General features: G+C 36.7%; 3 protein-coding genes across 3 annotated transcripts; 1 reads left to right on the plus strand and 2 right to left on the minus strand.

Annotated features, from left to right (window-relative positions):
• The first annotated feature begins 4,703 nt into the window (after positions 1 to 4,703).
• On the plus strand, positions 4,704 to 6,105 carry LOC110893940 (NAC domain-containing protein 2). Its single transcript, XM_022141099.2, has 3 exons — positions 4,704 to 4,965; positions 5,044 to 5,321; positions 5,423 to 6,105. Exons 1-3 carry the CDS (start codon positions 4,803 to 4,805, stop codon positions 5,828 to 5,830), a joined length of 849 nt encoding a protein of 282 aa, XP_021996791.1. The 5' UTR covers positions 4,704 to 4,802; the 3' UTR covers positions 5,831 to 6,105.
• A 5-nt stretch (positions 6,106 to 6,110) lies between these two features.
• On the minus strand, positions 6,111 to 7,767 carry LOC110893941. Its single transcript, XM_022141100.2, has 3 exons — positions 7,394 to 7,767; positions 6,696 to 6,896; positions 6,111 to 6,324 (listed from the first exon to the last, which is right to left on the minus strand). The coding sequence occupies exons 1-3, from the start codon at positions 7,532 to 7,534 to the stop codon at positions 6,307 to 6,309; spliced, it is 360 nt and encodes a 119-aa protein (XP_021996792.1). The 5' UTR covers positions 7,535 to 7,767; the 3' UTR covers positions 6,111 to 6,306.
• Positions 7,768 to 8,189: 422 nt separating this feature from the next.
• Positions 8,190 to 11,218, minus strand: LOC110893939 (mitochondrial outer membrane protein porin of 34 kDa). The gene is made up of 6 exons (XM_022141098.2): positions 11,053 to 11,218; positions 10,846 to 10,913; positions 9,982 to 10,092; positions 9,037 to 9,123; positions 8,743 to 8,951; positions 8,190 to 8,667 (listed from the first exon to the last, which is right to left on the minus strand). The coding sequence occupies exons 1-6, from the start codon at positions 11,099 to 11,101 to the stop codon at positions 8,361 to 8,363; spliced, it is 831 nt and encodes a 276-aa protein (XP_021996790.1). The 5' UTR covers positions 11,102 to 11,218; the 3' UTR covers positions 8,190 to 8,360.
• Positions 11,219 to 11,607: the final 389 nt, after the last annotated feature.

Below are 11,607 nucleotides of genomic sequence, written 5' to 3' on the forward strand. Positions count from 1 at the left end.
AAATTAACCAAACACCTGATGTTAAATCCACTGTAGATGTTGAATCCACTGTAGATGCTGAACCACTGCTGTTACAAACAGATCATACCTCGGGAACTGGAAATTTAAAAGGATCGGCTTCAAAGGCTTCAACAATCGGAAGATTCAAATCTCAAGCAAATGAAACCCTAATTTCAAAAAGAATAATCAGTGAACATATTCACAGATTGGAACCATATGATGAGATTAGGAGTAGAAATTAGGGTTTAATTAGAAACTTTGTATGAAAATAAGAAGAAACCAACATAGATCTATAAACATACAAATCAAACCTCAAATGGAAGAACCTTGCCGATGAAGAAGATGAAAGAATCTTCCCAACTATAGCTCGGGATGAAAATTACAAAAGACAGATATTACCTCTTCATGGTATAATCAGACATGAAAATTACAAAGGCTGATTTCGAGTTATGTGTTCTTCAATTTCCGGTTCAATGTCGAATTAGGGCTACAAATTCAAGAAAACCGAGTTAGGATTGCGACCAAAATTAGGGCTACAATACTGAAATAAATGAAGATATAGGGCTTACCTGGTGATGTTTCGAATGATTCATGATGAGATGATTTGGTTTGATCTTTGATTCAGAAGGGAGAAGAGTAAAGGAGAAGGAGAAGGAGAAGAAGATTCAGATCTAGGGTTTTGAAAAGGAAAAAAAGGAGACAGAGGGAGTATAAAAGGGATGGAAGTGTGGTACTGTTGGATGGGAAAACAGAATTGAGGATGCCCTAATTAAGTGACATGTGGCCCAAATCACTTTCATTTATTATATATAATAGATTGTTTTGAACGATTTCACCTTCAAAAGCGTGTGTAATGTGTACACAAGGAAAGATTTTCCTTTCATATATAATCATCTTGGATGCGAATTAATAAGAGCTTTCAATAGGGAGAATGATTCCACCTTGTAAAGAGCGTCTATGCAATGTTTTGCCACAATGGAGTGAGTTTTAGTTTCAATTACGTAAATTTCTCAACACTCAAATCGAGCCGATCAGTCTATTTATCACTTCCACCTCTCACTCCTATCTTTTGATTGGAATCTATTAGTGGAGTTACTATAAGTCTTTTAAATGCCCATGGCTTTATAGCCTAGTGGCATTTTGTGGTGAGATAAGGTTTTGGGACCAATAGGTCTTGGGTTCGATTCCCACAAGGGGAGTTTTTCCCATATTTATTGGGTTTCCTCCTGAATTGGTGTATATGCATTATGCCTAGTGAAGATGGATATGATCGGGTGGTTCCGCTGATAACACGATGTTACTATAGTGATCAGTGATCCAAATTTCCCGTTAAAAAAAAAAACTATAAATCTTTTAAAGAATGATTTACCAATCTTATCTAGCAAAATCACCAATATGACAAAATTCATCTATTTCACGCCTTTTCATTAACTTGGTACATCTTCTAATCATGTTTCACTAGAACCTCTTATGTCTTGCAATAAATTGGAAATCAATTTGGAAGCTAAGACTATCCTTTACATTTGAGTAAATGAAGGTTAAGATCTTTTGCTTCCTATTTTCTTATTTATTTAATGGATATTGGATTTAAATAACTCAAACTTTCACCAATTGACCGATATCACTCTCAACTTTCGATTTGTGTTACACCATTCTCAACTTTCAACTTATTTTTCTCTGCCACTCCCAAACTAACTGAACTCTAACCCAGTTAGCTGATATCAGATGCCACGTCATTAAAAGTGCTATGTCAGCTGTCACATCAGCCGCCACGTCATAAAATTTGCCACGCCAGCTGCCACATCAGCCGCCACATCATCAAAATTGCCCTGTCAGCTGCCATTTCACCATACAACGTGCCACATATGCAAAAAACTAATTGGGTTAGGGTTAAGTTAGTTTGGAAGTTGTAGAGGAAAATAAGTTGAAAGTTAGGAGTGGTGTGATACAAATCGAAAGTTGAGAGTGATATCGGTCAACTGGTGAAATTTAAGATTATTTAAATCCAATATCGAGTTATTTAACAACAAACTTTATTTTAATAAGTTGGCGAGTTAAATGCCCGGATAGTCCCTGTGGTTTGCCCTTATTTCACCTTTACTCCCTAACTTTCTAAAATTACAGCTATAGTCCCCAACCTTTTCAATTTCATTCTCGGATAGTCCCTGGCACGGATGGGGGTTAGTTTTCTCAGTTAACTTGGTGCGAAATGACTATAATGCCCATACTATTAAAAATTAATAAATAAAAATTAAAAAATACATGGTCAACCCACCCCACCCTTTCTCCCTTTTTCACTCTATTGCAAGTTCCACCATCACCACCACCATAACACTTCCACACCACAAAAGTCTAAACCACAACCTCCACCCCGTCGTCGCCGGAAAAACGCACGACCATAACATCTCCAACCCGCCGCCACCCACCCCACCCCTATCCCTTCCTCTGCCGATAAACCCCTTCCTCTGTCGATAAACCCACGACCACAAAACGCCGACGAACCTGCAAATTTTCCTGTTTTTCAATCACATCTGCAACCATTTGATTCATCTCGCTGGCTTCTTCGTCCATGGGCTCGTCTGTCTCCATTTTATCTGCAGCAACAGAAGCGCAAGGACTTGAACAGAGTGCTCTGTTTTTTCGCCATTGATGAACCCAGATATATTGAACTGTATGATGTTGTAGATTATCATGGTCCGATTGTTGTCAGCTTTACTGCTCAACTTCTCTACAAAATCTGGCACAATTTTTGACTCCTAAGAAGTTTGTTCTTGCTGATCATTGATATGCTGATCAATTTTATCATTTATATCCGATTCAGAAGTTGTTAATGTCACCTTAGATTCATCATAGTTCATATAATCTTGATTAATCTTCAAATGTTGGCACTAGCTGTCTGATGCAGAATCACAATCTTCCTCTGACCAGAACGATAACCTTCTTCCCATTCGAGGTCGGAACACTCCGAATCCTGAGCGCCTTTGTTTACCTTGTCATCACAATTATAGGCTCTCTAACGACGGGGTAAGTGGTGGTTGATTGGCTGAAGATGCGATGATTGGAGGCGGTAGGCGGTGGTTGGAGGCAGTGGAGGGTGGAGGCGGTGGCTGAGGGGTGGAGGCGGTGGCTGAGGGGTGGAGGTGGTGGTGGTTCTCCGCTGGATACAGTGAACACGAGAGAGAGAAATGAGGGTAGGTTTATAATAAAACATGTTGGGCCCACCTGAATTATAATATATTAATTATTTTATTTTAGTGACTTAATAGTTTCTTTATATTAAGGGTATTTTAGTTATTTCACACCCACTTAACTGAGAAAACTAACCTTCATCCGTTTCAGGGACTATCCGGGAACAAAATTGCAAAAGTTGGGGACTATAACTGTAATTTTAAAAAAGTTAGAAACTAAATATGAAAAAGTGGCAAACCACATAGATTATCCGGGCATTTTTCTCTAAGTTGGCCCTTTATTCTAACATCTTTTAACTTTTAATCGACAATTCCTAGAAAATAAATCGAAAATAACAAACGGGAATCTATTTTCTTTATGTTAAATCTTAAATATAATACTAGTCAAACCTAGAAACTTTTGTTCAAACTTACAATTTTCGCACATTAACAGAATCGATGACTAAGATTTGTAAAGGTCCATGATGTCTGAACTAGTTGCCCGTGAAGAAAGCGACTAACTTGACTTTAACACAAAAGTAGACATCAACGACAGATAAAAGCATTGAGAATGAGATACAAGAGCTAAACAAACAATATGAAAATACAGCTTTATTTCGTCACAATACCTTTTATAGTTGAAAAATCGGTAATAGTCTTGCCTACTATTTGAATTCACATTCACACGTAACATTAAGGTTGTAAACGAATCAAGCCGAGCCTTAGCCCGTTTAGGCTCGAACTCAATGTGTTTTAACTTAACAGGACTCGAGCTCAACTCGTGAGTAGTTTTTCAAGCTCGAGCACGAGCTGGGCTCGTTTATTATTTATTAATTATATAGTTATTTTATGCATATATTTGGGCTCGTTTAATATTTATTAATTATATAATTATTTTATGCATATATTTTATAACCATTTATGTATACCTATTTACAATTATAATTTTTTGGGATATAATATACATCATTTAATATTATAATCATATTTTTATATACTACTATTATATAAATATTTTAATTATATTAGATAAATATATAAATAAAAACTCGTTTAGACCCGCAAACCGGCTCAATCTCTATATGTGGAGCTTAAGCGAGCTCGTTTACTAAACTAGCCTCAATAAAAAAGTTTAAACTCGTTTAATCTCAACTCAATTCAAACATTTAATAAACCAGTCTTAAATAGCTCACAAAAAAATCGACTTGATTACACCCGTACATAAACACTAACCAGTAACCACCAGTGCAAATCCAATCGACCTTTGAATGTGACATGAGTCAAAGCACCACCCACTTCACAAATCACACAGCCTACTTTTCTCCACCAAACTCCAAACCAAATGACGTACGCAATGACCCAACACACGTGGGGTCAACCTCTCACACGTGTCCTCTTCCCATTAGCCAGTCCACTCTCATTTATCTTACAGTGCACAAGGCTGCGGTCAACAAACCTTGTTAACCAAGCATATCCACCTTCTGAGAAACTTCACATCTTCATCCAGATTCAATCCCTCACGTGCCCCTTTTTATTATTATATAAACAACCCTGGTCTTTTCTCGACTACTGTCGAAAATTTCAAAACCCTAAACCTTAAACCCTAAACAGTTACATCAGAGTTAGAAACAACAAATGACCGGAGACAGCTTAATGTTGCCACCCGGGTTTAGATTTCACCCGACGGATGAAGAACTAGTTATGCATTACCTTTGCCGGAAATGCGCTTCTCAAACTATTTCGGTTCCGATTATTGCTGATATTGATTTGTATAAGTTCGATCCGTGGCAACTTCCTGGTAATTATAAGTTCTATTTGTTAATAAAAAATGTGGATGTATTGATTCTGTTATTGATTTTATTTGAATTTTGAATAGATATGGCTTTGTACGGAGAAAAGGAGTGGTACTTCTTTTCGCCTAGGGATAGAAAGTATCCGAATGGATCTCGGCCGAATAGAGCTGCCGGAACAGGTTATTGGAAAGCGACCGGAGCAGACAAACCGATCGGAAAACCAAAGGCCGTTGGGATAAAGAAGGCGTTGGTGTTTTACGCCGGTAAAGCTCCAAAAGGCGTGAAAACGAATTGGATAATGCACGAGTATCGTCTTGCTAACGTCGATAGATCCGCAGGAAAACGAGGCAACAATCTCAGGGTACTTTGCCAGCTCAGCTTGACTCGTTTAGAATTCAATATTTAAATATATTATTAATGAATTATGACTAATTAATTATTTTTATTATTGTATTTGTGTAGTTGGATGATTGGGTATTATGTCGACTATACAACAAAAAAGGTGTTTTGGAGAAACACGTGAACCCGGATATAAAAGATGCATCATTTTCCGATATAGAAATCGATACGAAGCCCAAAATCGCATCATTTTCTCCCATGGATAAAATATCGCCACTACCTCCTCAGTCGTCGATACACTATCCCGTTATGAACGATACATTTAATTTTGAAACATCCGAGTCAATCGTGACCTTACATACGGATTCAAGTTCAGAACACGAACGAGGAGAAGTCGAGAGTGAGGTCAAAAAAGGCGAGTTTCAGTTCCGTTACATGGATCCTTTTGACGATTCGTTTACGAGTCAGACTGGTTACTACAACGACCTTCAACTGTCTCCATTACAAGATATGTTTATGTTTCAAATGTAAAACCGTTTGGGCCCAAATACCACCATTGGAGCATGACGTACAGTACAAGTTGAAAAGCCCGGCCCACAAGAGCAAGTGGGCTTCAAGAGTAATAGCTATTTTGCAAGCCCAGTTCTAGCCTATTAGGTCCATATCATGTTAGTATATCCGTTGGTCCCATGTAGCATTCTTTTAGTTTAAGGTAATTACTAGTATTTGTACCCGCCGCGCGTTGCGGCGGCGTACTTGACTCTTTCCGAACTAAATTTATGTCGAAATAGAGTAACTGGAATTTATACCGTCGAATGAAAATATATTATATTTTAGCCCAAAAAATGCTATGTTAAAAACTATACTAACTCGAAACGTAGATATGTGGTTCTTGAGCAAAATTTATATCGAAAGTTGAACCAAGTAAAAGATAAAGAAAACGTACCAATCCCTCCCTCATTGCGGCAGGTTTAAACAGAAACTAACTCGAATTAAATACCATCGAATCAAAATGTATGAAAGAACTGCAAGCCCAAAACAAAACCATCAAACCCCAAAAATGTATGAAGAATGCATACACAACTATTTCAACTATAATATTAACTAATTTAAACAATCTGATTAAGATTCAATCCAAACACATGAAAAGAAGATTCAAAACAACACTAAACAAACCTAACAAAAAAAAAAACAATTTTAAAAAAATATATAATGAAACAAAAAAGTAGTAATTTCCTAAATCTGGTAGGATATTAACTAATTTAAACAATCTGATTAAGAATCAATCCAAACACATGAAAAGATGATTCAAAACAACACTAACTTATCATAAAAATTAAAACAAAAATAAATAAAAATAATAATTAAAACTGGAATAAAGAAAGAACTCACTTACATTTAAGACTTTGAACCCAATCTCCCAAGGAAGAAACTCATTTTCTTTATACCAGAAAGGGTACAAACTGAACAAAATTCTTGATCCCACAAAAACGACACCGTTTGGATCAACAATACTCCCATCTTTTGTAACCTCTCTCTTCACTGTTCTCCTCAATGAACCAAGAGTGATCTTGGGTCCTTTCCACTTGATCTCCACCTAAGTAGCACTGGAACGGGTACGGGATCGGGGTACGGGGACGATACGGGAACGAGGAACGGCAAAACTCAAAAATCCAAGATACGGGTACGGCAATAAAAAATATAAAAAAAATAAAAATATATTAAACAAATTCCAAAAATACATCTTCCAAAGGTAATTAATTATCAATAATCAAATCAATTTCTAATTCCGGTTCATCTAGTAAGAGATCGGCAATCGATAGAGAATTAGAGATGATGAGACTTGAGAGTTTAGAGATTAGAGAAGCCGAAGATGATAGTTCTATTTATTTAATGGCCGGTTATGGAATTTGAAAGGGTTAAAACCCTAAAAATAAATGGAAACGGGCTGGATACTTCTACCGGATACATCCCCGACATTGGAAACGTTTGGGAAACGTCCCCGACGAGTACCCATGGCGTTTCCGTCCCCGACAAGTACCCGAGACGGGTACGGCCACATAAATGGAGTCCCCATGCTACATAGATCTCCACAACCCTATGATAATCTTTCTCTGTGTCCGCATGTACAGGATCACAACCCCCAAATTCCATCTTTTTCACCACCACTTTCACCTCAAACTTTCTTGATAATATTGGTGGCCAAGGTCTCCATTTCATCATCTTTACCACCATTTTGGGTCAAGATTGAAACTTTATAGCAATTCAGATAGTGGGTGTTGATTTTCTTGATGTTTTAATGTTGGGTTTTCAAGATATTGTGAAAATTCAACGTATTTTGGGTCAAGATTGATAAAGACTGAAACTTTACTGAAATTGAGAAGTTGGGTGTTGATATTCTTGGTCTTTGAATGTTGGGTTTTCAAGAAATTGAGAAAATTGAATGCAACCTTCAACGCAAACAATATGTCAAAGGGGTCAAAGGGTAGAATGGTAACTTGGCAAAGCCACCGACCTTTCATTTTAATGTTATATAAATATGCTTGTAGATCTTGTTTTTTCATTTAATATAAGTTTATTTCTTTATTAAATCATTTATAAATTAGATTTAATTGCAATTAAAAGTATTAACAATCCAAATCTGACACTTTTTGTAAGTCTTATTTAATGATGAACAAAAAAAAAAAAGAGAATTATGACTTAAATTTATTATCTGAACACTAATTATACGGTCAAATGTTCCGCGACTTGTCATGATTATGTTCCGCGACTTGTCCCCTACAAGTTATGCGTTTATTCATTCGTTTTAGTTATTCATTTAACATTAGACAAACAAACATGGACATAACCTTGTTCGTGTTTGTTTACAGCCAAATATGTTCACAATTTGTGCAACTAAGGGTATTAGATTCATCAAGAAATCAACCAACCGGACAACAAAATTCGAGTGTTTACTTGCTCAAGTTAGATTTGCCTAAAACCTATGAAATGTACTTGTAAGAAATGCATCAAATCAAAAGCATCATGACTTAACAGCCAAGGCAATAAAACCCCCCAATCATCATGGCTTAAGGGCCAAGGCAAGACCAAACTTAGCACTCTTGTCAACAGCTTTGGTGTCAATTTCTCCTGAGATGGTAAAAAGGGACTTGGGCCTCCACTCGTGCTGGATTAGAGCATTTGCCTTCCCGAGGTTGTTGATACGGGCCTTGACTGTGGTCAACGGGTCCAAAGCGTGTTGGGTACCGACAGTGATTGTGTTTTCATTGGTTGAGAAGCTGTGATTCACTTCTGCGCCCACTGATGTGTTGGTCAATGGCTTCACAATATGGTAGTATGACGCGTTTAGAGTCTCACACTTGTCGTTCCTGTAAGTAAACAACTTGATCCATCACACACATATATATATTTAAAACTTTTAGATCTAAAAAAGAACCACTCACAGAGTCAAAGCAGCAATAAGGTCAGCATTTGAGAAGCTAATTCCAGCGTTATATTTGGTGAAGTTCCCGGTTTTGGTGTCGAAAGAAACTTCGGTTCCAATAGCGGTACTGTTGGTTCCAACCACACCAGAGAAGTTCACAACAGGGTTTGCGGTTAGCCCCATACTTGTAGAGATACCAGCATAGTCGTGCAAGTATTGCAGTTCCAACTATCGTAATAGTAAGTAATCAGACATTTATATATGTATGTACCATATGGAAGTCATCGTATTAAGGGAGTTCGGTTTCACATACCTTTCCAGACCTTTGATCGGGAACTCTGAAGCTAAGGATTGTCTTCAGCCCAGGAGCCAGTTCATCAACCACGATGGTTGTGGAGAGCTACATTAATGATACGAACAATTTAGTTAATGTTTCATACGCCATATTCAACTTCATAAATTCAGATGTTACTGATATAATCTTTTAATGTTAGGAAATGTAAACCAGAGTCCTTGAGATACTGTTATAAGGACATATCATATACAAGTCAAAAGACCATTAAATTACAACATAAAAAAACAAAGATAACTATATCATAGTTATTAATGGCGAATAGCGATAATGTACCTATATGCTACATAGCAAATAGCGATAAGGTACCCTTCGTTTCTTCTTCTTCCCCTTCTTACTGGTTTCTGACTGAAAACAAGATTGACGTTTGAATTCAGCTAAGGATCGTTGTACCCAATCGAATTGGAACGTCCACCTTGTCTATTTGGTTCGCTGAACCGGATCAGTTTGGATCGTCGTACCGAAGCAACTCGGTTCGCCGGACCATGGCGTTCCGGTACGCTTACGATTTCCGATTGGGTACACCACGATCCAATACGTGGATCGTGGCTACCCTAGCGATTTAGGTAACTATGGGCTATTTTATAAATAGCGATACACTAGAATTTCTATTTTAAAATTTTATATGTATATTATATCAAAATACCCTGGTATATATGTTATTTTACATGTATATTCAACAAAAATCTAAAATCCAGCTTTTATAGCTATATTTAATTGCTATTTATATTAAAAATAAATAAATAAATAAATTGTCGCTATTCTCGCTATCCATCGCTACAACCCTAATAGCGACACTAGACCTATACGCTACGTAGCGCTATTGACAACTATGAACTATATCTTCTTATATCATGGCTGCAAAAGGCATAACAAAATACGTACGACAAGTAGAAACCGTCATACATTAGAGTTTGTGTCGACTTTGATATCGGTGGTAATATTGTTCCTTTTAAGTTGAGTGTTGACATCTGCAAGAAACAGGTCGCCTTTCTTTGTTCCAGACGATGTGATTGCCTGCATGGTACGAAAACAGGAAACGTTCATCTAGTGCAACAAATACTCCACCATAGGCAAGCCGAAAGGCAACTGTAGTACAAATACCAAGTCCTGCATCTTATAACAAAACCATACATATATAGAGACATATATACACAATTTCAAACATATATTCAAAACTGACACATTGGAATCTAGCAACTAAACTCACAAAAACTGCTGCATTTGAAACTGTACAAGTGAAACTCCACACACACATGATACATATACAGAAACATAGGTACACACCATTTGCTCACTTTCCATAACTGTTCCAATACATCTGACCCGAATATTAACTTAAACGAAACTTCATAGAAAGATGGTATTATGGTAAATCAGACATCGTGCATGAAAAGATACTTTAAACAAGGTGGAGAGTTAACTAAACGCTCAGTCCGATTGTCAATCCATAAAGCTAAAAACTCAAACTAGATTTGCAGACAGTCAATATGACTGAAACTGAACCATTTAATCCATACTTTAAGCTCATAAAACTACTAAACCAATTTAAACATTCAAACATGTATACATAAGTCATAAGCATTCCTCAATTATATTTTGTGAATTGCATACACTAAATATGAGAAAATAAACTGTAACCTGCTAAACTCATAGAAAAAATAAAAAGCACAATGACAGAGAGTAACTGACTGCTAATGTTCGTCGGTCAGAAACATAAAGTAATCAAAAAGATTTACAAAATACAAAAAAAAAGAAAAGACAACTCACAACTCCAGTAGGTGAATAAGTCGTAATAGTGAACTTATGATCTCCCTGGTAATCTCTGTACAGAAGATCTTCATTCACAACAACAACAAATATGTAGATCCAATAAATATAAAATCATAGATAGATTTCGAAACTAACAAACTTAAGTGCACACAATTATGCATCTAGTATAATTATGTATATGTAGAGTCTAGAGAGAGAAAGAACCTCTGGTTTTTTTGCCAATGTCGGTGTAGAGACCAGGACCTTTCGCCATGATTTCTTGTAGTTTGAAGATGGAGACGATGAGCTGATGATTGAAATGTTATTGGATTATATATAGGGTGGATGAATTAATTGGGGAAAAAGAAAAGCCCTAGTGGGTTTTGTTTCTATGTGATATCAACAATTTTACGTGCTCTTTTGTCATTTTGTATATTTTGGACAACGTTACGAAGAAATGTTTGCACGCGATTTCATCATTTCTTGGGGAAAAAGACAGAATTCTCCTTTATTTTTCAAATAAAGCGATTTTAAATTCCCGGTAGGATTCTAGAAATCTCATACCAATCTTTTCAAAATCTGGACCGGACGTTGAATCAGTTTTCTTACCGGTTCAATGGTTTAACCGGTTGGATCGGGCGTAAGAACCGAAAGGTATCGTAAATATTATAAAAATTAATATGGTTAAATCTGAAAAAAATATATAAAAAACCGGTCAACCCTTCCAAAAACCGGTCCGACCGGCCGGTTTCCCGGTCCAACCGCCGGGTCACCGGTTCA

This window comes from Helianthus annuus, chromosome 15, assembly GCF_002127325.2.
Source record: "Helianthus annuus cultivar XRQ/B chromosome 15, HanXRQr2.0-SUNRISE, whole genome shotgun sequence".
Taxonomy (NCBI): Eukaryota; Viridiplantae; Streptophyta; class Magnoliopsida; order Asterales; family Asteraceae; genus Helianthus; species Helianthus annuus.